Below are 27,368 nucleotides of genomic sequence, written 5' to 3' on the forward strand. Positions count from 1 at the left end.
GAATCTAATACATAAATACTGGCTCTGATTCTTGTTAACAAGCACGATTGTGCCCCAGCACACGAACAGGCTGAAGGCTGTGTGAACCTGGCCTCGCATACGGTTAAAAATGGCACTGTAGCAATGTATTCTGGATCCACTGTGTTTAATTTCGTAATTTTGTGTCCCCGATCTGTTCATGAATTAAACGAACATGAGTTGCGAACAATAAACCCAATAGACCCTACTCACGTGACGTCACAGCCACGCCCCCACACCATGTTGTCCGTATACTTGTCATGTTAATGCATTAGCGCTTCGTAAATTCCTCCTATTATGGCGTGTTTTTCTGCTCGTTAACATTAATAATCAAAATGGTGAAGTCGTGTGTGGCGGTCGGTTGCAAAAACAGAGAAGAACGGAGAGACTTGAAGTTTTACCGTATTCCGAGAGACCCGGAGAGGAGACCGAGATTGATTGCTGCAATTCGACGAGAAAACTGGGCTCCAAACGACTACCACAGATTATGTAGCAGTCATTTTATATCTGGTAAGATGCATTTAATATATATTTAGAGGGTTTTGGGCTGACAACCACAATTAAGATCATTGCTACGCTAATCGCTGACAACATACACTCAGACGTTGTGAATGAACTACCTGAAAATATATAATTATAAGGGGATAATCAGACAGTTGTCATACAATTAATTTACAATTTCACTATTGAGGTCAAAGCCAAAAAATAAATTCAACTAGGGACAATCTGGAGTAGTGCTATCGCACTTCATATTTATTACATATTATATACAGTATGTATGTAGTGAGAGTGCTATCGCTAAACCATATAAACATTAAAAGCCCTAGCTCCATTGACAAATGACATGAAATACATTCGATTTGACAGTGGATGTTAGCAAGAACAAAAGATTTTAAATGGAAAATTTCGTAACTCATCTTCCGAGCACAAGATTCCTGCCGAATTTCCGTGTACGAGGACCTGTTTCACCCAACCAGCAACGTAGCATTTATAAGCCTCCAAGCTCTTAAAGTTTTTCAAACTTTTCGTGAGAATAGGCTGATTTTGTGTGGACAAGATAGTTGTAAATATCAGGGTCAGGCAAAGATGGCGAAGACAGCGGGTCGAAAAACATCGATTTAGGCATCTAATATGGATCTGGCGAATGGATAAACTGAAGCTTTTCCACGTAACGCCTTTTATGCAACGCATCCAATGAGTTTACAGCGACAGATAACACCGGGGCTTCCATGAATTGCTCTATAACTTGCACGACTAATTGAAAACAATGAGAATAGGTCTAAAAAATAGGTACAATATGGCGGCCGGATACAGCAACACGTCATTTTGTGACGTAGGTGAGTAGGGTCTATAGCAGGCTGCTCCTTACTGGTTAATAATTCTGAAATTAATCAGGTGGGTAGAGTAGCCAAAAATTTTACACAAGTAAAAGTAACATTACTTCAAAATAATATTACTCAAGCATAGACTTCAAATAATTTTATATATTTATTAGGGCTGTCAAAATTATCGCATTAACGGGCGGTAATTAATTTTTTAAATTAATCGCGTTAAAATATTTGATGCAATTAACGCACATGCCCCGCTCAAACAGATTAAAATGACAGCAGTGTAATGTCCGCTTGTTACTTGTTTTTTGTTGTTTGGCGTCCTCTGCTGGCGCTTGGGTCCAAATGATTTTATGGGTTTAGGGAGTGAGCATGGTTTAATTATTGACATCAACAATGGGGAGCTACTAGTTTATTTTTTTGATTGAAAATTTTACAAATTTTAATAAAACGAAAACATTAAGAGGGGTTTTAATACGAAATTTTTATAACTTGTACTAACATTTATCTTTTAAGAACTACAAGTTTTTCTATCCATGGATTGCTTTAAGAGAATGTTAAAATGTTAATGCCATCTTGTTGATTTATTGTTATGATAAACAAATACAGTACTTATGTACCGTATGTTGAATGTATATATCCGTCTTGTGTCTTATTCTTCCATTCCAACAATAATTTACAGAAAAATATGGCATATTTTTGAATTGCGATTAATTATGATTAATTAATTTTTAAGCTGTAATTAACTCGATTAAAAATTTTAAACGTTTGACAGCCCTAATATCTATATTTCATATCATGAAGTCTATGACTCAAGTAAGAGTAAAAGTAGTCATCTAAAAAAATGTACTCAAGTACAAGTAAAAAAAACCTGCTTATTGCTTTTTAAAAACATTTTTTTAAACAATGGTATTTTTTTCTGTGAGCACAGACTTATTTATATGAACTGTTGATATAATCATACTGTACAATAACCCATTACATAACCAAATTAAGCCAAAGAAATACAAAAAACAAAACAAAAACAAAAACATTGAATTTCGTCTAGAGAGGACAAAAAAAGACAGACATGAAGCATTATTCGTCCAAAGAGCACGAATACCCTGCCCTCTAGTGGAGAAAATAGGTTCTAGTTTGAATAGTGAATACTGTAGTTCCGTTACAGCTTCTCCTCATTGAAAGACCAGCATTCGCCACTGCATTTGAAGTGGGGGGGTTGGCAGCTGTCACCCTCCCAATCCAAATGGATTGGAGGTCTACTAGTGATAAACTCATTTCAATTCACGGCAAAAGCATGTAAAGACCTTTCATCGCCCCTACCACCATGGCCTCAGGCCATGTTTCTAGGGGCGACTTTTCAATCAAAGTCAGTACATTGACATTAAAATTAAGTCACAACTAGCTTATTTCGCAACCAATTTTAAAATGATTATTTATCAATGTCAGAGCATCTGCTATTTACTCAATGGCTGTCATTGACAGCGCTAGACGTCCAATCCATTTGAAGTGGGAGGGTTCACACCCTCCCACTTCAAATGAACTGGATGTCTGCTATTGATAAACTCATTTAAAATTCACAGCAGAAGGATGATTGGATGCCGCTTTTGCGTCACTGTACAGTACCTTAGTTTTAATATTTTCCGTAGCAAGACTTTGGGCGATGATGTTGATGCTCTCGCTATGTCCCAGTACATGGGCTCTGCCTTGCGAATTGTTCATCAGAGCCTTGATGCAACCAATCAACGATGTATGTACCGGAGACTCTGTTGTTTCATAGTCCATTGATTGGTGGAAGTTCAAGAGGCATGACAGGCCGTCTAAGTCAATGAACCTTGTGACAAACCTGTGAGAGATCAAGCAAAGAGGTGCATTTTCAATATCATGAATCGGCACAAGCAACACATAGTTGTACTACCATGGCATATGGAATACTGTAGCACAGGGGTGCCCAATCCCGGTCCTTAAGAGCCTCTATCCAGCTTGTTTTGTGTGTCTCCCTCCTTTAGCACACCTGAATCAAATGATCAGCTCATCAGCGAGCTCTCCAGCAGCCTGATAACGGTCCTGATTAGTTGATTCAGGTGTGTTAGAGGAGGGAGACATGGAAAACAAGCTGGATAGGGGCTCTCAAGGACCGGGATTGGGCACCCCTGCTGTAGCAAGTCAATGCAACTTTAGTGCCAACTACTGGCCAAAATATGTATTACAGAAACAGGTCAATTTATGGCGTTAATGGCGATAGACATATAAAATGTTGATAAAAAGTTTTATATTGATATATATCATCACCACACAACAAAAATGTTGGTGTTGCACCGATGCCATTTCTTTCCTCCCAATACCGATTCCAATCGGTGATATTGGCTGATACTGCACCGATACCATATATAAAAATATACAAAAATATAAATTATATAAACATATATATGTGGCGGAAAACACCGACAAGGCTGAAAAAGCAGTTTCTGCTCTTGCACCCCTCTTTAAGATAAACTGCTGTGTTTTAAGCCAAAAGAGCTGTTCCATGTGCTGTGTTCCATCGAACAATATGTCTATATGCTGCCATAGCAGTTTCATGGTGCATTATGCTCCCGGACTATTTTTAATTTGTCAGTTTTACCCTTGAGACCCCCATTTACACACACTGCGCAACCGCTTTTGTTCTAACCCAACCATAAAAATAAGGTATGTAATTATTAGGGCTGTCAAAATTATCGCGTTAACGGGTGGTAATTATTTTTTTAAATTAATCACGTTAAAATATTTGACGCAATTAACGCACATACCCCGCTCAAACAGACTAAAATGACTGTACAGTGTAATGTCCGCTTGTTATTTGTTTTTTGGTGTTTGGCGCCCTCTGCTGGCGTTTGGGTCCAACTGATTTTATGGGTTAGTACCATGAGTGAGCATGTGTATTGACATCAACAATGGCGAGCTACTAGTTTATTTTTTGATTGAAAATTTTACAAATTTTAATCAAACGAAAACATTAAGAGGGGTTTTAATATAAAATTTCTATAACTTGTACTTCTATCTTTTAAGAACTACAAGTCTTTCTATCTACGGATCACTTTAAGAGAATGTTAATAATGTTAATGCCATCTTGTTGATTTATTGTTATAATAAACAAATACAGTACTTATGTACCGTATGTTGAATGTATGTATCCATCTTGTGTCTTATCTTTCCATTCCAACAATAATTTACAGAAAAATATGGCATATATAGATGGTTTGAATTGCGAATAATTACGATTAATTAATTTTTAAGCTGTAATTAACTCGATTAAAAATTTTAATCGTTTGACAGCCCAAGTAATTATATTAATTATTCGAAATGTCTATCATTTTTAGCCTACAATCATGAATTTATGTCTATTATTTAGTTGAATTAAAAAAAAACAACAAAAAAAAAACCTACAAAAAATTATTCACTCCCATATTTTAAACTTTTAAACAAATTAGGTCACAATTCAGTTTACGGATTACTTACCTCATAATTATTGCTTAATTGTAATTGTTTTTGTTACTGTCGCATTTTCCCCGATATTTTAAATGATAAATAATCCATCTAAACAAAGAAAAATAGAAAATAAAAAGCATTTAAAAGGGTAAATATTTGAAAAAGAAAAATCTCGACCACTCCTTGATGTCTATTAATTCTGCATCGCAACCCTTGTTATGTTACTGAGTTTCACCCATAAAATCCCCACAAAGTCCGGCTGTGGCCATTCACAGTTGTGTCTTGACACTCGGTGATACACAGAGTTTTTGGATCGAAACATGGTAAGTAAGTAGGAGATAGCATCTCGTTAAAATCATGGTGTCTTTAATTATGCTCTTTGTTGCTCTCACCTCAAGTTACCGGAAAGCCACAAAAAGGCATACATTGCAGTTGAACGCTCGCGCGAGAATCATGGACACAGCAGGCTTACCGGCCAGCATGCTGTCCATTATGTTTTCGACTCCTGTTGCCGTTTGGATTTCTTATTATGGGATGATATTAATGTATTATGTATTATATACATTAGATGCTTAAATCCTAAGGCCTAGGTTCTAGGCTTCAATGGTAGATACAATAAATAGATTGTGTTATGTTCTCACAGTTATATGTTCCCTTTATGCATATGGAGCCTTTTATTCTCAGTATCTTGCATTCACATTCTTTAATCATAATTGAAAAATATTTTAAAAGCCCACTGCAAAAATTAAGATATTATGGTATTGGAATTTAACTCCTAAAATTCCATCTGGAAATGTTTTTTCTTTGCACAGATTAAAATCAAGCCAAATCAAAAACTGTATGCCGTGAAGTTATCATTAATTATACAGCTACCGGTAACTCCTCGTTTAGCTATGTTTATTTACAAAATAAAACACAGGGCTAAATTAAATCTACATTTACTTACATACCAATTTCCTTTTTTATTGTACATCCACCCACATTTCTTAGTGTATGCCAAGGGCGTAGGTTTGCATAGGGATGGTAGGGACATAACACTAGCAACTTTTCAGGATGCTCAAATTATCCCCACCAACTTTTGAGCAACCTTATTTGCATTATATAATGACTTCAGTTATATAGGTAATTTAGATTGTCTTTCTATATGTTGTAAGGATAGAATTGATCTTACCATTAATAGGTGAATTACAGTACTTTCATTATGTTCAGACTTACACTGACCCGTTTTCACTCGCTGAATGTGCCAGTCCATTTTTTCCCCTTCAAACGCACGTTTCATTGGCTGATGACTTGAACCCCCCCAAATACACACACCCATTCACAACCCGACAGAAATACAACATGCCGCTTCCCCCGTCCCCTTCAAAGATGAGGGATATTACAAGTTTTTATCTGCCGGCAGCAGCCACTGTAAGTAATGTAAAAAGACGTAAATGTTGTGGAGGTGGGTAACACTCCACTAATTTTGCTACTGCTACAGTGCTTCAAGTTGATTATACTCACTTAGATTTCTTGAAAGAAAAACAGCTAGCTGAAAATAACATTAACAGACTTATTTTAAGCAAAAGGTTTGTGTATTTAATCTTAAAAGAAAAACTTGTCCGTCAGAAATGTTCTTAATTCAAGAATATTGTTCAAACCATTATTTGAAAGAATTTTTTTCTTGATTTAGATGAAAAATTACCAACTTTTAGATGTATGGGCTTAATATAAACAAATCGTAATATTTACTTCAAGTAAGTGGAAGAATCTGACACATTAATCTGTTAACTAGCCTTTAACACTCAAAAAAAAGAGACAATTATTTGAGTAGATTTAACAAAAATTATCAGGTTAAGACGTTATAAATTTGCAGGGTGAAAGTTAGTATAGGTCAATACAGATTTATTTTGCACGAATCATTTAGCCTAGCAATTAATTAGGTTCATATTGGTGAGAAATGTAGCCCTGACCCCTATTCACCAAACATGTATGGTCTTATTAATCTCCCGTCCCCAGCAAAAAGTGTACATGCAGGTTATGCTGTCATATTGTCCCTACCAATATTAAGACCAAACCTACGCCGTTGGTGTATGCATACGGATTACGAAAGACTTGAGTAGACAAAGGGGGATCATCTTGAAGTGTTCGTTATTTATCATGTACCAGGATGGGTGTCCAAAAAATTTTTTCAAACGAGAAATTTAAAGAAAATTTCAAAGGTCTCAAAAATGTCTGTTTTTCACTCACCTGATTTGACCTACTTTTAAGGTGTCAAAAATGCCCTGCTGTTCAAAAAAATTATTCCCCCAGAAAATAGAGATTTTAAGCTTTCAAATGACACATGCATATAGGACAATTTTGAAATTTGGCCAAATTGGGGGTCTCAGGGCAGACTTCAAGCCACCTGAGTGTTTTATATCTCTTGATGCTATATTCAAAGAAGTTCTTAAACATTCATTTGCTGCCACACTCCCACTTCAAATGGAGTGGACGTCTACAATCTATAAACTCTTTGAAATTCACAGTAGAAATATGATTGGACGCCACCCACGTCTGGACGTCTACATAATCTTGGGAAGGGCATAGCTGGCGGCCATCTTGGGTAAGGGTAGATCTCTAAGAGTACATATTGCGCAGCATCGGCATGATTATGTCATTTTAGTGCTGGATACACTTCCGGTATCTGTCCAACACTACAATTTTTTTTACTGTGTTATTATATAATTACTGTATTGTTTTGAATAAAGTCAACCCACATTTTCAACTTTTAAATAAAAGCAAAACTTACATTAATACAAAAAAAAAAAAAAAGTTACACATTCTTAGCAACTAGGGAAAAAAATAACCAATTTTGCAAATATGCCACATACAGTAGAACTCAAATACCTTTTTCTAAACACGTACAGAAGAACACATGACGCTGTATTTGTGATAACAAAAATAGTTATATAACTACTAATTAAAAGGTTAAAAAAAAGTCAAGAATGGTAGATCGTTTTGATTTTCTGTGACATGATTTTGCATATACAGTTCATGCCCCTATACTATAGTATAGTATAATTACATTGGAAAAAAAAAAAATACACACGTACTAAAAGTTCAACTACGTGTCACAATTAAAATTGATGTACCTCATAGGTTGTGTTCTCAGAGCTGTCTTAAGGCCTTCTAAAACTCTTTGTCTTTCTTGATCTTCATTTTCCTCCAAAACCAACAGGCTCTTTCTCTGACAAGGAAAATTAAAAAAGCTCTGTGATGATTTAATTTAAATAAATCGTAAGGAAAGTGGTGAACGGGGAGTGCTTACTGCAGTCATTGAACATAGCTGGTCAATATAATACTCTGGCCAGCTGGTTGCTCCTCTATTCTCTTCTGTTTCCTGTAATACCAATAGGCACAGTATGGTAGTGACTATACAGTATGTCAGAGGTTGCGCTAGACTTTTTCGTTGTCTGTCATTTTGACTGACAGGGTCATAAAAATCCGGTCATAATCTATTTTTACCTGTCAGTAAAATTTTAAAAATGATAATAATGACATATTCAATAGTATTTAGTTTTCATTCATTTTTAATTAATATTCTGTACGAACAAGCTTAACAGAGAATCCACACCGTGCCATCACACATCAAGCAGATGAATATGTAACTTTTTCTCCGCAGTGACAAAAACAGCTGACTGTGGCCCCAGTGGGTAGGCTACATATGGAACAATGAAATTAACAGTTCACCTGCTGACGCCTGAACGCAGTCTCACACTCTGTACTCCCTCCTGACCTCCTTGCTGCCGCTTGCTCGCTCAGTAGTTGCCGAAGGCTGATTGCTTGTTTGTCTTTCATCCTCCACTGCATCAGTCCCTCTTTTTTATCAACTATTTCAACTATACTCTATTTTTCTTTTTTATCGACACCGTCGTCGTTTTGGGGCTTTTTGAAAAAACTTCGGACACTCAGTTGCCTTGACATTTTTCCGACGTCATGCATCAAGAGAGACAATAGCTAATTAATATGCTCACTCGCCACCCTGTGGCCTGGGGTGTGAATTGCAACCTGTCAAAATGACAGTTGGACTTCAGTTTTTTCCGTCACCGTTTTAAAAAAACGGCCAACGACGGAAAATATTCGGTTAACGCGACCCCTGCTATATGTAATTATTTAAACTTGCTTTTCAATTTTATTGTATTATCTCCAATTAACTCTTGCATTTGAATGTCACATGGTAAAGCAGCTGGGCTGACACGGTTTGCCTGGAATGCAGTAAAGGCTTCCCTCGACAACAGTCATTTGACAAAATGCAAAAAAGAGATGCCAGTACATCAAGGAATTATTGCATCATTAGTACACTATAAATTAATATATGCTACTAATTGAATTTGTTTAAAGAGTAGATACAGCAAAGCTATGCTAATACAGTTAATACAGTTGCACCGATATTTTTTTTGGCTTCTGATGTCGATTCTCACACCGGGCTGTGTGGTATTGATCCCATGTTTTTGAAAAAATATAGATTTTTTTTTTCTTTTCATACTAAATTACTGCATATTCACTTAAATTTAAAGTAATTGCTATCATGGCTTAGTCAGACACTACTTAACTCATTGTCTGCTATAAACGGCGCTAGATGTCCAGTACAAAACTATTGGCACCCTTTGAATGCTTCTCTAATTTTTGTAATCAACAGAACCTGTTACTTACCTGTGGCACATACAGTGCCTTGCAAAAGTATTCGGCCCCCTTGAATTTTGCAACCTTTCGCCACATTTCAGGCTTCAAACATAAAAATATGAAATTTAATGTTTTTGTCAAGAATCAACAACAAGTGGGACACAATCGTGAAGTGGAACAACATTTATTGGATAATTTAAACTTTTTTAACAAATAAAAAACTGAAATGTGGGGCGTGCAATATTATTCGGCCCCTTTACTTTCAGTGCAGCAAACTCACTCCAGAAGTTCAGTGAGGATCTCTGAATGATCCAATGTTGTCCTAAATGACCGATGATGATAAATAGAATCATCCTGTGTGTAATCAAGTCTCCGTATAAATGCACTTGCTCTGTGATAGTCTCAGGGTTCTGTTTAAAGTGCAGAGAGCATTATGAAAACCAAGGAACACACCAGGCAGGTCCGAGATACTGTTGTGGAAAAGTTTAAAGCTGGATTTGGATACAAAAAGATTTCCCAAGCTTTAAACATCTCAAGGAGCACTGTGCAAGCCATCATATTGAAATGGAAGGAGCATCAGACCACTGCAAATCTACCAAGACCCGGCCGTCCTTCCAAACTTTCTTCTCAAACAAGGAGAAAACTGATCAGAGATGCAGCCAAGAGGCCCATGATCACTCTGGATGAACTGCAGAGATCTACAGCTGAGGTGGGAGAGGCTGTCCATAGGACAACAGTCAGTCATACACTGCACAAATCTGGCCTTTATGGAAGAGTGGCAAGAAGAAAGCTTTTTCTCAAAGATATCCATAAAAAGTCTCGTTTAAAGTTTGCCACAAGCCACCTGGGAGACACACCAAACATGTGGAAGAAGGTGCTCTGGTCAGATGAAACCAAAATTGAACTTTTTGGCCACAATGCAAAACGATATGTTTGGCGTAAAAGCAACACAGATCATCACCCTGAACACACCATCCCGACTGTCAAACATGGTGGTGGCAGCATCATGGTTTGGGCCTGCTTTTCTTCAGCAGGGACAGGGAAGATGGTTAAAATTGACGGGAAGATGGATGCAGCCAAATACAGGAACATTCTGGAAGAAACCTGTTGGTATCTGCACAAGACCTGAGACTGGGACGGAGATTTATCTTCCAACAGGACAATGATCCAAAACATAAAGCCAAATCTACAATGGAATGGTTCAAAAATAAACGTATCCAGGTGTTAGAATGGCCAAGTCAAAGTCCAGACCTGAATCCAATCGAGAATCTGTGAAAAGAGCTGAAGACTGCTGTTCACAAACACTCTCCATCCAACCTCACTGAGCTGGAGCTGTTTTGCAAGGAAGAATGGGCAAGAATGTCAGTCTCTCGATGTGCAAAACTGATAGAAACATACCCCAAGCGACTTGCAGCTGTAATTGGAGCAAAAGGTGGCGCTACAAAGTATTAACGCGAGGGGGCCGAATAATATTGCACGCCCCACTTTTCAGTTTTTTATTTGTTAAAAAAGTTTAAATTATCCTATAAATGTGGTTCCACTTCACGATTGTGTCCCACTTGTTGTTGATTCTTGACAAAAAAATTAAAATTTTATATCTTTATGTTTGAAGCCTGAAATGTGGCAAAAGGTTGCAAGGTTCAAGGGGGCCGAATACTTTTGCAAGGCACTGTAACAGAATGTGACTATAACTACTGTAAATCAGACTTGCAGCCAGTTAAAATGGACTAAAGTTGACTCAACCTCTGTCCTGTGTCCTTGTGTGTACCACATTGAGTATGGAGAAAAGAAAGAAGACCAAAGAACTGTCTGAGGACTTGAGAAGCAAACTTATGAGGAAGCATGGGCAATCGCAAGGCTACAAGTCCATCTCCAAAGACCTGAATGTTCCTGTGTCTGTCGTACGCAGTGTCATCAATAAGTGTAAAGCCCACGGCACTTTGGCTAACCTCCCTAGATGTGGACAGAAAAGAAAAATTGACAAAAGATTTCAACGAAAGACTGTGCGGAAGGTGGATAAAGAACCTCGACTAACATCCAAACAAGTTCAAGCTGTCCTGCAGTCCATGGGTACAACAGCGTCAACCCGTACTATCCGTCGGCGTCTGAATAAAAAGGGACTCTATGGTAGGACACCCAGGAAGACCCCACTTCTGATCCAGAGGCATAAAAAAGCTAGGCTGGAGTTTGCCAAAACTTACCTGAGAAGGCCAAAAACGTTTTGGAAGAATGTTCTCTGGTGAGATGGGACAAAAGTAGAGTGTTTTGGGAAAAGGCATCAACATAGAGTTTACAGGAAAAAAACAAGGTCTTCAAAGAAAAGAACATGGTCCCCACAGTCAAACATTGCAGAGGTTCCCTGATGTTTTAGGGTTGCTTTGCTCCATCTTGCACTGGACTGCTTGACCGTGTATGGCTGAAGACTACCAACAAATTTTGGAGCATAATGTAGGCCCCAGTGTGAGAAAGCTGGGTCTCCCTGAGAGGTCATGGGTCTCCCAGCAGGACAATGACCCAAAGCACACTTCAAAAAGCACTAGAAAATGGTTTGAGAGAAAGCACTGGAGGCTTCTAAAGTGGCCAGCAATGAGTCCAGAACTGAGTTCCATAGAACACCTGTGGAAAGATCTGAAAATGGCAGTTTGGAGAAGGCACCCTTCAAATCTCAGAGACCTGGAGCAGTTGGCCAAAGAAGTATGGTCTAAAATTTCAGCAGAGCATTGTAAGAAACTCAGTGATGGATACTGGAAGCGGTTGTTTTCAGTTTTTTTGTCGAAAGGCTGTGCTACCAAGTATTAGGCTGAAGGTGCCAAAAATTTTGTCCAGCCCATTTTTTGAGATTCGTGTGAAATGATAATGATTATTTTATTTTTGTTTTTCTCTTTTGTGTTTTTTCATTGCAAGCAAAATAAATGAAGATATTACTACCAAAGCATTTGTAATTGCAATTATTTTCTGGGAGAAATTGAGCATTAGCTGACAAATTTGGTGGGGTGCCAATATTTTTGGCCAGCAGTGTAGTTATTAGTATCGTATCTTAGTACTTGCCAATACCGATGACGTCATAGTGCCGATCGATAACGATACTAGTATTGGTTTTGGTGTAATAGTATTTCATATGTTTTTGTGTTCACGCAAAATCATTGTTTATGCGAAAATAGATTTGATGATTCAAATGTAAACATTACCATCGCCAAAGACGACAAACGTTTGAATAGATCTGACAACATCGGCGATGGCAGACTATCAAAAACACTTGCATTTGATTGGCTAAAATATTTCTGGCATTTAAAAATGGCGGCTTACGCCAATTTTGCCTACTTACTTCAAATATTGGCCTTAATGGATGTTTTTCTCGACAATTACATAGCAGAAAAATTAAATACTGTTATTTTTTATTCTCATGTTTTTGGTTCTCATTTTCGCGAACTGGACTCAAAGAAAAATATTTCTACATGACAGACCCTCATATATTCTTCACAAAGACGAAAAGAATAGTGTTGGGTTCATATTTTTGCTCAGTGTATCTGAACATAAACTAGCTGACTAGCTAAACAAGCTAGTTCTTACCATCTTCTTACTCCAGTAAAGCTTCCATTTTTTCTCTGCTGGCAATGCAAACATGCCAGCTCTGTGCTCCTCTGTGAGGTCCAGTTCATCCTTAAAAACAGGTGAAAGCCAGAAGATCAGAATAATGTCAAATATATACTGTATAGATAACAACTTGTTGTGTACTCACCACCAGCTCAGTGAACATAGAGTCCAGCTCTTCAGGGGGCGGCATCGGTAATGTGGGCTCCAGTGCTGCAGTACTGATATTATCACGGACGTGGGTGATTTCTGGGTGATCGCTGTTCTTGAAACAACAAGGAAATAAGGTGGCGAAGAGGCGGCCATGTTGCTGTGGTCCCTGGGATGTCATGGTCGCTGCCAGGGATGGACTGGAATTACTGCCTAAAATTCAAATAGCAATGCTTACTGCTTATAATTGCATCTGTTATTTATTTTTTTACAATATCATTAGCCATCTAGGCATATGCTGGTATGATATTCTGAAGGTATGATAACCTTAACCCAAAATATCAAGGTCTCACGGTATCACGGTATTGCAATCACAGCTCTAAAATGTGTTACTTTGAGATATCTGGGTTTAAAAAAAAAATTGTTCCATAGAACAAGATTGAACATTTTTTTGTTATTGTCGCATTTCCCCGATATTTTAGATGGTAAATAATCGATCCAAACAATGAAAAAAAAAAAGGTTTAAAATGGTAAATATTTGAAAAAGAATCAACCACTCCTTGATGTCTGCAATTTCTGCATTGCAACCCTTGTTATATTACCGTGTTTCACCCATAAAATCCTCAAAAAGTCCGGTTGTGGCCATTCACAGCTGTGTCTTGACACTCAGTGAGACATGCTACACTGTGTTTTTTGATCGAAACAAGGTAAGTACGCAATAATATCACGTTAAAATCATGGCGTCTTTAATTATGCTCTCTCATGCTCTCACCTCGAGCTAGGGTTTAGGGGTTAAATTTATTTATTTCATTTTTTTTAAATGCCCTGCTGTTCAAAGAAAATTGAGATTTTAAGCTTTCCAATGGTGTATCACACATGCATGTAGGACAATTTTGAAATTTGGCCAAATTGGGCGTCTCAGAGCGGAACTTCAAGTCACGTGAGTGTTTTCCGCCATATACATGTTTAAGAAAATGTTTTTTAAACAGCAAAACCCTATCTGCAGGTGAGAGCACGCGAGAGCAGAATTACAGACGCCATGACTTTAACGAGATATTATCGCGTACTTTCCCTGTCTCGATCCAAAAACTTCATGTCACATGTATCACTGAGTGTCAAGACACAGCTGTGAATGGTCACATCTGGATTATTTTGGGATTTTATGGGTGAAACATGGTAATATAACAAGGGTTGCATGCAGAAATCGCAGACATCAAGGAGTGGTCGAGATGTTCTTTTTCATACCCTTTTAAACGTTTTTTTTGAACTTTTTTTTGTTTGAATCGATTATTTATCATCTAACATATCGGAGAAAATGCGACAGTAACAAAAAAAAAAAAAAAACACAATTAAGCGATAGTTATGAGGTTGATATCCATGATTTTTTTAAAGACGCCATTTTTTTCATTGTGACATAATTTGATTAAAAGTTTAAAATATGCGAGTGAATAGTTTTTTAAAGTTTTTTTTTTTTTTAAACAAAATATGAGACATCAATTAATGATTCTAAGCTAAAAACGACAGACATTCTGAATAATAAATATAATTAATTAGCTTTGTTTTATGGCTGGGTTGAAACAAAAGTGGTTGCGCGATAACTGTAAACGGGGGTTTTCAGGGTAAAACAGACAAATTAAAAATAGTTTGGGGGCTTCATGCGCCATGAATCTGCTATGGTAGCATATAGACATATTGTTCTATCAAACACAACAGTTGTTTTAGCTTAAAATACAGCCATTTCTTTTAAAGAGGAGTGCAAGAGCAGAAACTGCTTTTTCAGTCTTGTCTGTGTTTTCCGCCATATATATTTTAAATCTATTTTCTATATTTGCTTTTATTTCTCAATGTTATGAATCTTTTTATGAAGCTTGTGGTCTTCCACTTTCAAACTCTATATTTCTATGTAATTTTGTCTATTTAGTGTTTTTTTTAAAGTAATACTATTTTCATGTACTCCAATGTTTTATGTATATTTTAAATGGTTTATTCAATATTATTACTATTATTATTATTTTTATTATAGTGAACTAGGATAGGCTTCAGCACCCCCGCAACCTTCGTGAGGATAAGCGAAACAGAAGATGATTAGTTTTTAATTTTCGTTAATTTTCCACTTTGCTTTTATGTCTAAATATTTGTAACCTTTTAATCATTTTTTCAATTTTATGATCTTCTAATTTTTAGCTGTATTTTTGGCAGGCATTTTATAAAGGCTATTTTCCTTTGAGTTAAGGTTGTCAAGTTTTGAGTATCAAGGATGCAGGATACATACGTACGGTAGTTGACTCTTGAATTCCTTACCTGTGTGGATGTAAACTTGTTCTTAAGTTATGTAGTGTGATACCATGTTGAGCGTCGGCATTCTCAGCGTAGGCAGGTGTCAGATGGAATCTGTTGCGCCTACATATCTCACAACAAATGCTGATCTTCCCAAACCCCAAGTTGATCAATTTTGTTTAATGTAAAGTCAAGGAAGCAGGAGAGACTAAAATGACGTGAAAGACATTAAATACTTCATATTTAAGAAATCTAACAGAGAATCTAAAGCAAATTTATGTCCATCTGGATTGAAAATTAAATCCATGCATGCTCAAAGTTCCTCAAGAGGTAGTGATTTCCCCTCAAAATTTTAGAAATATCCAGGTGTCCACTTTTGCAAAAAATCCATAAATCCATAGGATTCTCTGTTTCCGTTGTCCTCTGCTTTCCGTGGCTTTGAGCGAAACTTGTTGCAATGTTTGTATTCCGCTAAGAGCAACTAACTGATTGGTGACAGGGCACACTATTACGCGGAGAGAAAGAATCACACACTACTGCATTCCTGGTTGAGGCAGTCACACCCCGACCTCACCCACTAAATTTTGCGTGCTTCAATTCAGAAATAGAGACTGCTTTGCCTGCTTTTGTGCTTAGATCACAGCATCAAAGAATATTTACTTCCGTGCGCATTTTTTCTTCATGTGGCACCAACTCATGCTAGGGTTTGGGTACATTTGTGCAATATAATTTGTCGTGTGTAGTAAGGTTTGGCATTTCATCCGTATTGATGTTGTAGAGTTAGTACTGTTAGCGCTCCCGGCCCAGAATCAATGGAGTAGCAAATGTCAATACCGTCCAGTGTGCCAGTACAGTCCTTATACTACAGTGTATCACAAAAGTGAGTATACCCCTTGCATTTCTTCAGATATTTAAGTATATCTTTTCACAGGACAACACTGACAAAATGACACTTTGACACAATGAAATGTAGTCTGTGTGCAGCTTTTGTAATAGAGTTCATTTATTTTCCCCTCAAAATAACTCAAAATTTTGACATTAATATCTAATCCCCTGGAAACAAAAGTGAGTACACCCCATAGAAACTACGTACATCCCTAAATGTCCAAATTGAGTACTGCTTGTCGTTTTTCCTCCAAAATGTCATGTGACTCGTTACAGGAGTCAGCATTGCTGCAGAGATTGATGAGGTGGGGGGTCAGCCTGTTAGTGCTTAGACCATACGCCGCACTCTACATACAATTGGTGTGCATGGGTGTCACCCCAGGAGGAAGCCTCTTCTGAAGACGGTACAGAAGTAAGCCTGCAAACAGTTTGCTGAAGACATGTCAACAAAGGACATGAATTACTGGAACCATGTCCTATGGTCTGATGAGATATTTTTTTAGACAGAAGTGGCTTCCTCCGTGGAGTCCTCCCATGAACACCATTCTTGGCCTTAGTTTTACATGTAATTGATGTGTGCACAGAGATATTGCCAGTGATTTCCGTAAGTCTTTAGCAGACACGCTAGGGTTCTTTTTTTACCTCTCTGAGTATTCTGCGCTGAACTCTTGCCATCATCTTTGGTGGACAGCCACTCCTTGGGAGAGAAGCAACATTGCCAAACTCTCTCCATTTGTAGGCAACTTATCTGACTGTCGATTGATGAACATCCAGACTTTTAGAGATGTTTTTGTATCCTTTCCCAGCTTTATACAAATCAACAATCCTTGATCGCAGGTCTTCTGACAGCTGTTTTAACCGAGCCATGATGCACATCAGACAATGCTTCTCATCAAGACAATTCTTACCAGGTGTGTGCTTTATAGTGGGCAGGGCAGCTTTAAACCACTCACCAGTGATTGGGCACACACCCAGCTAAAAATGTTTGGTAAAATTGGTTTCAACTGCACTTTAAGTCTCCTTAGGCAGAAGGTTCATCCCCCCCCCCCCATCTGTCATTGTTTGCATGCTATCATCATTAAAATATGAAAACCTATAAATGTTTGGGTGGTTTTAGTTCAACCAGACACGGTTTTGACAAAGTTTAGATCACATTTGATGGTGATTTTATGCAGAAATGTGAGAAATTCCAAAAGGTTTAGATACTTTACACCACTGTATGTATATACAGTCAGTATATATACGGTGGTAGCTCTATGTTCGAAATTTCTGGAAGTAGTTTTGTAACCCGAAAATTTCGTAAGTAGAGTAGAAATGGGTTTTGGCTAATCCATTTCAAGCCTCCCGAAATTCAGATATAAATCTTATGCAGGGGTGAAAGTGGCTAGAATTTCTTGCCGGAACGCCCCGACGTGAAGGTCGCCACGGAGCCAGAAATTTTAAACAGCAATAACCCCAACCTCCATCTCCTTATTTTTATTTTCCCTCATTTCCACACATAGTAAATGCCAAATCTAAATTTTAACTACTTAAGAACATAGGATATATATAAAATTGAAGTTAATTTAAACATTTACTTTTTTAAAATAAATAAATAAATATATAAGTAACATACATTCAGAAAAATAAGTACAAATGACTTATATTATGCTGAGTGAAATGGAATATATTTTGAAGATCGCAGAAACATTGACTTTTTTAAATCATAAGGAAATGAATAAGTAGCCTAACATAAATGAACAAATAGAAGTCCAAAGTGCACATCGACAGCTATGATGTTTTGAACTTCCCCATCAGAACAAAAAAACTAAATATGATAAATAAGCCTCCTTAACTCTTTTGTTGCGCTTAAAGATTTGATCCATTTTTTGTTGCATTGCCCTTTTTTTGTCGCATCAATTCGACAAGCTTTTTTTTTTTTTCCTGTTCCAGAAAACATGCACATTTGAACCAATCAGAGCTAACCATCTCCGCTGATTACATGTCAGTATGTCAGTCAATTGAACAAATAAATGAGTCCAGGTGTTTTGCTTTGCTGCGTGCGTTTGCACACTGACATGACTCATCATCGTCAGACTCAGATAACTGCAGGAGCTGGGGAAACCTCCATGCCGTCCGTAGAATTAAATCAATAATAAATATTGGTGGAAATGGATTACGCTACACAAACACTTTATTATGCTTGTTGTTAACACTTGTGTATGTAAATCTGATGTTGGTAGAGTGTTTTCTTCTTGGAGCTGAAATGCATGTGTGGCAGGTTAGCATTTTTTTTTTTTTTTTTACATAGCGTTTTGACAGTTGCGGTCATATTTTTGGAATCAAACCACCGTGTACCGGAACAGCATTCCGGCCCTGAATCTTATACCGGAACAGCATTCCGGCCTTGAATCTTATACTGGAACTGCGTTCTGTCCCTGAATCTTATACTGAAACTGCGTTCCTGACCGTTCTGGCCCACTTTCACCACTGATCTTATATAATTCTCAAAACATGTAACAAGTATATGTTACATGAACATAAAATCAGATTTGTGCATAATGTAAAAAAAGAATAAAGAATAAAAGTTAATACACTCATGTAAAGACGTCGGAATACGAAGGGCGAATGAAAAGGACGCTGGGATACACACATACACATACAGTAGAGGTCCCTCTTAGCCAGTTGGATGCCAGGAATGCTAGGTAATAGCCAATTGCAGACCAGCTATAAGTATGTCACGTTCAGTAAACTCTGGGAGCAACAAGAGGCAATATTTTCCTGATGACTGTAATTGACACTATTGCCCCGATTAAGACAAAAACTTTATCAAGAAAGAAGAGGTCACCCTGGAGAAATGCCATACTAGCTATAAAACAAAAGCAAGTTTGTAGACGAGCAGAACGCAGATGGCGAAAAAACAAACTCCTAGTTTTTTATGATATCTACAAAGAGAGTCTTCGCAAATACAACCAGGAAATGAAAAATGCTAGACAGTCATATTTTTCAGAGATCATTAGTAGAAACACCAACAATACTCGCACACTATTTTCTGTTGTTGACAAACTGACAAACCCACAAGCATCAATACCTCAGGAATTGGCATCTGAGGTGTCCTGTAATAATTTTGCAGCATTCTTTACACAAAAGTACTAAAGATTAGACAGACTGTGTGCAACTCCAGATTAACAAATGTTACACTAAATGCCTCCCAAAATGTCCCCCACGTCAATTTTAGACCGTTTAGCCTCTTGGACTATGCCACTTTAACAGAAATTGTGTTGAAATTAAAGCCCACAACATGCTGCCTTGACATCCTTCCTTCAAACTTTTTCAAAACTGTTTTTCATTGCATAGCCCCAGACATACTTCAGATTATAAATACTTCTCTCCAAACAGGAGAGTGTCCTCAGACTTTAAAAACTGCAGTAATAAAACCTCTCCTAAAAAAACCTAATCTGGATGCCTCAACCATTAGTAATTACAGGCCAATATCAAATCTGACATTCCTGGGGAAAATTATCGAAAGGGTTGTGCTCGAACAGATCCAGACTTTTATGATGCAAAACAATCTTTTTAACTCATTTCAGTCTGGATTTCGGCCACAACACAGCACCGAGACCGTGCTTATCAAAGTCCTAAATGATATTCGTCGGAATACCGATGCAGGCAAATCATCTGTTCTGCTACTATTGGATCTCAGCGCCGCATTTGACACGGTTGATCACAACATACTACTCAGCAGATTGGAACAGTGGGTAGGGCTTACTGACACTATTCTTCAGTGGTTCACATCCTATTTACATGATAGGGATTTCTTTGTGTCAATCGGAAACTATCAGTCAGAACGATCCAAATTCACGTGTGGAGTCCCTCAAGGGTCAATTCTTGGTCCACTCTTATTTAACATCTATATGCTTCCGTTAGCTCAGATAATGGAACAGTATGACATCTCCTATCACGCCTATGCAGATGACACACAACTGTACATTTCTGTGTCCCCACATGATTATAGTCCTTTAGTCTCCCTGAGTAAATGCATTCATCAAATCAATGAATGGATGTGCCAGAATTTTCTCCAGTTAAATGTGGAGAAGACAGAGGTGATCATTTTTGGGCCAAAAAAGGAAAGGTCAAAGATAAGCAGGCAACTTAGCACAATGTCACTTACAGCTACAAATCAAGTCAGAAACCTTGGCGTAATTATTGACTCAGACCTAAAATTTGAGAGCCATTTAAAGTCTGTCACTAAATCCGCTTATTACCACCTAAAAATATAACCAGAATTAAGGGGCTTCTGACTCAACAAGACATGGAAAAACTTATGCATGCATTCATTTTCAGCAGATTGGACTATTGCAACGGTATATTTACAGGTCTTGATAAAAAATCAGTCAGGAAGCTGCAGCTAGTACAGAATGCTGCAGCCAGAGTCCTCACAAATACAAGGAAGCTGGACCACATTACACCGGTTTTGAAATCGCTACACTGGCTTCCAGTGAGTCAAAGGATAGACTATAAAATACTACTGCTCGTCTACAAAACACTTAATGGCCTTGGACCAAAATACATGCTTGACTTGTTACATTCCTATGAGACATCTAGACCCCTAAGGTCGTCTGGAACGGGTCTTCTGCATGTTCCAAGAACAAGAACCAAGCAGGGTGAGGCAGCATTTAGTTATTATGCTCCTCACCTCTGGAACAAGTTACCCGAACATCTTAGGTATGCTCAATCTGTTAGCTCTTTTAAATCAGGGCTAAAAACGCTTTTGTTTAGCACTGCATATCCATAACTGTCTATATATTTCAATCTACCTGCTTTCTATTCCTCTTGTGCTTATCTCCATTGCTGATTTCAATTATTATGATTAGTAGTAGTTTTTGTTTTATTTTTATTTATTTATTTTTATTCTGTGATTAAATGCGATCTTTTGTCTTGGTTTTTACGTTGGGTTGATTTAAATGTGATTTTTATGATCTTCATGTGATGTAAAGCACTTTGAATTGCCTTGTGTTGAATTGTGCTATATAAATAAATTTGCCTTGCCTTGCCTTGCCTTGTTGAGGCTGGTCCCAACCTAAAAATTCTGTATGTAGAGATGTATGTAAGTAGAGGGACCACTGTACATAACTGTACATATTGTAAGTTAATTTTATTGCTGACACTGCATTTCGGGGTCATCAACATGTTTTAGCCCCCCACCCAACAAAGGTCAAACTCCACCTACAGACCTGTTTGGACGTCTATCATCATTTTGGGATGGGCAAAAAGCGCTCCTTTTAATACGGAGATGTGCGTAGGTGGCGGCAATCTCGTGGTTGGAAACTAGATCTTGAAATGTAATAACGCACAGCTGATTGTCGTTTTAGTGCCTTATCAGTACTAGCATTGGAACCAGTTCAAAACTAATTATTATAGAATGCCCATCTTTTAGTACCATTGATGGCACAAGACCATCCAAGGTGTAGAGCGACTCTGATTCGTCTATCATCGTCAACTGCAGCCCATGAGTTAAAAATCACAAAAAAGAGACTCGGTTAATGGATTCAAACAACCGGCAAGAATAAACATGAGTTGACTTTAATATTCTTTAACATCACAGGCTGGTGTCAGCTGTCTTCTTCATTGGTCCACTGACAAAGTTGGGGAGTGTTTTTGTAGATTCTGACTGGGTATCCCTGCAGAAAAACACTGCTGGGTTTTTACAAGCCCACATTGCACCTTCTGCCCCAGTTCCTTTTCCTGGACTCGAACTTGATAATCTGCTGTTATTAATAACTGCCACTCCACTCACGTAGCGGTCCCTCATCCTCTCTACTTGATTTAGACGGATCTCTTGGTTCTTGGCGTGTCCGGACAGATACGCCGCGATATTCCTGGTCCGATAGCCTTCTTCTCGACTCCGTCCCAGTAACATAGATATATTAGGGTTCCTCAAAGCATAGATCAGGGGGTTGATGGCTCCATTTGTCCAAGCCAGCCAGATGGCAAGCGTGTCCATCACGGGGTTGAACGTGTAGCCCCCTAACGCGGTGATCAACGCCATGAGACAGTACGGACCCCAACAAAAAATGATGAAAACAATCATAATGAGAACCGTGGTGGCTGTGCGCATCTCACTGTAGAACCGCAACAAGCAAGCGTATGTGGTCACAGGCCTGACTCGTATTTCGGAGAGACGAACTGTCTTACAAATGTTGTAGTGGCAGAAACACATGAGGGCGAAGGGCAGTAAATAGCACACGGCGATAAGAGAAATGCTATATATCGTTCCGAGACGTGAGGTACCGGAATGGAAAACGTACATGCAGTGGTAGAAACCTTGGTCGTGAACTTCTTTTGAATTTGGCGTTAAAATATACCACGGAAGAGAAAAAATAACCGCGGCTACCCACACGGCTAGCAACAACTTCGTAGCTTTCTGTCGCCCAATTTTAGCACGGGGCTGCCTGACGATAGCGTAGTACCTGTCGAATGAGATTAAAGTCATAGTCAGGGTAGAGATGATACCAAAGCAGGTGTTGAAAAACCCGTTTGCCGCGCAGAAACCTTCCCCAAACATCCAAACGCCGTCTTTGCTGAAGAGCATGACGAAGGAAAAGGGCAGGCATATGATAGCCGTGAGGAAGTCTGATATCGACAGCGAAACGATGAACGCGTTGGTCACCGTCCGGAGCTGTCTGTGTTTGAGGATGACGATTAAGACAGCAAAATTACCCAGACTGGATAGAAGGAAGATAGCAAGAAGAACGAGGGCTTGAGCCGCCACCAAAATACCCTTCAGGACTGTGTTCGCTTCGGTAGCACTCAGTACTAATGGTGTCGGTCCCTCGTGGACGCCTTGGACGCTGAGTGAAGTAAGATATTGGTTGGTTGATACTGCAGCCTCTCCCGTGGTGTACACCAGCCTGGTAGCGGAGTAAACAACCCTAAAAAACAACAACAAATTCCATTAAGTCACACCTACGAAAAAAAACTATAGCCTTTCCAATCATCCTTCTGCTGTGAACTGAAAATTTATTACGAGTAGACGTCTAAACCATTTGAAGCGGGAGGGTGCCAGCGAATTAAGTTTGTTAAAAAAATCCTCAGATTTCCTTAAAATTAACAGGAAGCGACCAAAGGCGGAGTTTGACTTTTGGGGCGGGGGGGCACAACATGTTGATGACCCCAAAATGCAGTGTTACCAATAAAATTAACTTACAAGAATATTTAAAATAATAAGCTGACAATGAGGGTTTTTTGTTTCCCATCATTCTTGAGGGGTATTCTAAATCAAGCTGCTTAGGCAATACTTTTCGCCAAGATCGTCATCCATTGAATTTGGTACGCCCGCCGGTGTCGTGCCAATGTAGTTACCTCAGTCAAAAATTGTATCCCCTGGGCGGAGCCATATGGAGGTAGATTTATGTCTTTATTATTCAATTAAAAAAAAGTTGCTTTAAAAAAAAAAAATAATAATAATAAGTTGCTTCAATCAAAATATATATTTTCAACCAAAAAAAAGTCGCTTCAATTAAAAAAAAAAAAAAAAAAAAAAGTGTTTAAATGTAAAAATAAATTTCAAACTCCAAACGCAAAAAAAAAAATGCATGTGAAAGCTATTTTTCTTAGATTTATTTTTTTATTTTTTGATTGAAGCAATTTTTTGATTGAAGTAATGTTGATTTGTGTTTGGGCCACATTTTGGCTTGGACATTTTTCTCTTTATTATTCAATCAAAAAATAAGTTGCATAAAAAAATGGATTTTCAAAAAGAAAAATCACTTCAATCAAAAAAAAGAGAAACATTTCAGTCATAGAAAAAAGTTTTTGAATGCGAAAAAATATTTGCGATTTAAAAATTTGCATATGGACACTTAACTTTTCATTGAAAAAGTTTTCTTTGATTGAAGCAATCCTTTTTGTGTTTGGGCCATTTTATGATTAGGACATTTGTGTCTAAATCATTCAATCCCCCAAAAAGTTATAATATATTTTCAATTAAAGAAAAAAAAAAAATCATTTTAAAATATATTTTTTTCTCTAATATATATATATATATATATATATATATATATATATATATATATATATATATATATATATATATATATATATATTGAATTATATGCAAAGCTAATGACTGTCTAAGGTGCTAGAAAAATATTTTCGACCCATTATAAAAATGTTTTTTTGATCATTTCATTCATTTTTGTTGCAGTTTTATTGCTTTACAACTTTTATACATATAGGAAAGTCAATTACACGCAATGACACTTTTCGGCCACCAGGGGAGGCCTGCCCCCCCTAAAAATCAGCTTATGGAAGCGACGCGGAAATGCTGCAAAATCCTCAGAAAGTGACCCAAAAGCAAGGGCGTAGGTGTACATAACCTGCATGTACACTTTTGCTGGGGACGGGACATTAATTTGACCAAACAGATTGGGTGAACGGGGGTCAGGGCTACATTTGTCACGAATATGAACCCAATTAATTGATTAGCTAAATGATCTGTGCAAAATAAATCTGTATTGACTTGTACTAACTTTCATGTGTATTGATTCAGGTGAAACAACGTTCGATTAAACCTTTGTTTTCAAAAACTACTAAAACATTTTGAAGTGCAAGTCCCTTTATTAAAAAAAAATTGAGAGCTATCCAAGAATGGGTCTACTTCTGGGTGACACTGGAGCACCCCTAAACTCAAACTAAAGTATTGTAACATAAAAGTGATAAGGGGGAAAAAAAATCTGAGATTTCCAAGGACCGATCTACATCTGTATACTAGACTGCCCCAAGACTCGTACCAAAGTACTTTCATGAAATTCTGATGCGTGATTTCATTTCACAGATTTTTTTTTCATGTCAGTGAATGTTCATGTCAGTGTCCCCCTGAAGTGGACCCATTCTTGGCTAGCTCCATTTGTTTAATAATGGAACTTGCTCTCTGAAGCCACTGTGTTGCATTACCGTAATTACATAATGCAAACAATGATCCAAATGAGGGACGGCTAGCTTGACTTTGTTCTTCCTTGTGGAGGCTGACCTGACCGCAGTAGTTAGTCAGGTTAGCAAGTTCACACAGTTTTATGTTATGCTAACTATTGATACAGGTTGGACTTTCAGTAGAAAAAATTGTGGTGTTTCCTCCACCTCCACAAAATTGACGTCTTTTTACTAACTTTTACTCTTTCTCATCCGACCGAACTGTGATGTTTTTCAAAACTTGTGACCAAGTGGGTAAATGTTGAAAAGTACATATTGAGCAGCTTCGGCACGTTATTTCTTGGTACTCGCTGATATCGGTGACTTTACTTTAGCTTAGTATCGGTACCATTACTTGTGTCGGTGCAACACTAAATAAAAGTATAGAACTTGAAGAAATTACCTTGATACATCAGTGTTCATGTGATTGGTGGTTCTCAAAACTGACATGTCAGTTGTGCTGCTGCTACTGCTGCTGCTTCTTCCCCACAGGGCAGTACTAACGTCGAACTCCATTGATGAGGCTTGAAAACAGTTCTATGCATCACTATATACAGTCACAATTGGGCTCACCCAAAAAAAAAAAAAAAAAAACCGATGAGCTTCTTCAACCATTCAAGGTTCAATGATTGTTCAGGATTCACTATCCAAGAAGAAAAAAATTACAGGCATGAAGCATCTCGCAATCATGTTTTTTTTTAGGGGGGTCCATATATATTGTGAGGTGTCATATTAAAATATAAGTCCAAGATGATTGTTTGTATACAGTTTAAACAAATGCTGAATATCCAGGGCTCCCATCCAAAAGGATGTGGCTGTGTAAGAAAATCAATGACTTCTCTGCTCCACTAATTTAACCATCGGGCACGTGGGCTCCCTGTGGATATTTTTCTGTTGCCTTTGAGGATAAATAGGTCATTGACTGAGGCTGGAATTGATCTACAGCTATTAAAAATGCACACGTAGTTCCAACTCAATTTTCATCCTTTGAAATAAGGGACTACGTGGATTGCAACAACTGTATCTTCAAACTTAAATACTTAAGAAAATCATATTTGTTTCATATTTTAACTGTCACATTTTAAGATGATTCAAATTTGGCAGAGTCATACTTTGTAATCATTTACAGATGCATAAGTAGACTACTTCCATGAAGGCCAAGAACACTATAAACACATTTTGTGTGTGAGCTACGATACATCATTTTGCATTATGGCCAGAACAATGAACCCACAATGTAGTATGTTTCCATATTTGCAGTTTCAGTTATGCTTAATTTCTCCTGTTGAATTGACGTTTAGAAGGAATATTATTAAGTGACAACCTCAACATGTCTTATATCCGTGGCTCAGCGCCCCAGCTCATCTTCTCTGGATTTTCTGCCTGCACAGTAAACTAAGAATAAAAAAAATCCAGCAAGGCAGAGATTCATCTGAAGCTCCATTCCTCCAAAATAGCCTTAATACACACGTTTTATTCAAGCAGAGAGTGCGCATGAACACATCCATTTCCTACGTAGGGAAAAAAAAAGATATCATCCCATGAAGCGACGATACCGGTTTACTACAAAAATCCCAAACTGTACTCGGTGTATATCCTTCATTTGCCCTTTTAATCGGAAATCCCAACGACACCAAAGTCGCCTTGCTCTTTCTCTCTCTTTGAAGCCTTCCCTGCCACGGAGAATTCTTCCTGAACACGCTCACATCCTTGGTGACGGGTTTAGTTGCCATGGTAACGCACACCGCAGCGTATTAATATGAATCAAGTCTAGCAAAACAGATATTTAGCATTTGACATTTGACTCATTCACTGACATTGACAGTGACTGACCTCATCCATACAAACATTTGACATAAAAAGGAGAGATTTATGAATTCGGCCATTCTATAAAAAAAAAAAAAAAAAAGAAAAAAAGAAAACAAAAAGAAAAAATCCTTTTTTCCCCCTCCTTTTGGTCTTTCTATAATGATTTAATTTTATATACTGTATATAAATATTATTTTTCACTAAAAATCTTCATGATTTTTTGTATTGAATTTTCTCCAGTTAAATGTGGAG

At 37.7% G+C, this 27,368-nt stretch overlaps 2 protein-coding genes across 2 annotated transcripts in view; both read right to left on the reverse strand.

The window, feature by feature from the left end:
* Window positions 1-16,035, reverse strand: part of LOC130930823 (disheveled-associated activator of morphogenesis 1-like) — a 55,024-nt gene extending 38,989 nt beyond the window's left edge. The window contains exons 1-6 of the mRNA XM_057858990.1: window positions 15,498-16,035; window positions 13,195-13,409; window positions 13,026-13,115; window positions 8,101-8,172; window positions 7,925-8,019; window positions 2,970-3,189 (exon numbers count right to left, since the gene is read on the reverse strand). Coding sequence (XP_057714973.1) covers window positions 2,970-3,189; window positions 7,925-8,019; window positions 8,101-8,172; window positions 13,026-13,115; window positions 13,195-13,377 — 660 coding nt within the window. The 5' untranslated portion in view covers window positions 13,378-13,409; window positions 15,498-16,035. The remainder of the gene's footprint in view (window positions 1-2,969; window positions 3,190-7,924; window positions 8,020-8,100; window positions 8,173-13,025; window positions 13,116-13,194; window positions 13,410-15,497) is intronic.
* A 5,854-nt stretch (window positions 16,036-21,889) lies between these two features.
* On the reverse strand, window positions 21,890-26,969 carry LOC130930825 (G-protein coupled receptor 135). The gene is made up of 2 exons (XM_057858994.1): window positions 25,711-26,969; window positions 21,890-23,269 (listed from the first exon to the last, which is right to left on the reverse strand). Exons 1-2 carry the CDS (start codon window positions 25,821-25,823, stop codon window positions 21,937-21,939), a joined length of 1,446 nt encoding a protein of 481 aa, XP_057714977.1. The 5' UTR covers window positions 25,824-26,969; the 3' UTR covers window positions 21,890-21,936.
* Window positions 26,970-27,368: the final 399 nt, after the last annotated feature.

This window comes from Corythoichthys intestinalis, chromosome 15 (assembly GCF_030265065.1).
Source record: "Corythoichthys intestinalis isolate RoL2023-P3 chromosome 15, ASM3026506v1, whole genome shotgun sequence".
Taxonomy (NCBI): domain Eukaryota; kingdom Metazoa; phylum Chordata; class Actinopteri; order Syngnathiformes; family Syngnathidae; genus Corythoichthys; species Corythoichthys intestinalis.

Excerpts from the sequence above, each read along its gene's own strand:
- LOC130930825 (XM_057858994.1), bottom strand. The coding sequence starts at position 25,823 with ATGGAGTTCGACGTTAGTACTGCCCTGTGGGGAAGAAGCAGCAGCAGT. Across the intron at positions 23,270-25,710 it reads ATGAACACTGATGTATCAAG|GGTTGTTTACTCCGCTACCA; the intron begins GTAATTTCTTCA and ends GTTGTTTTTTAG.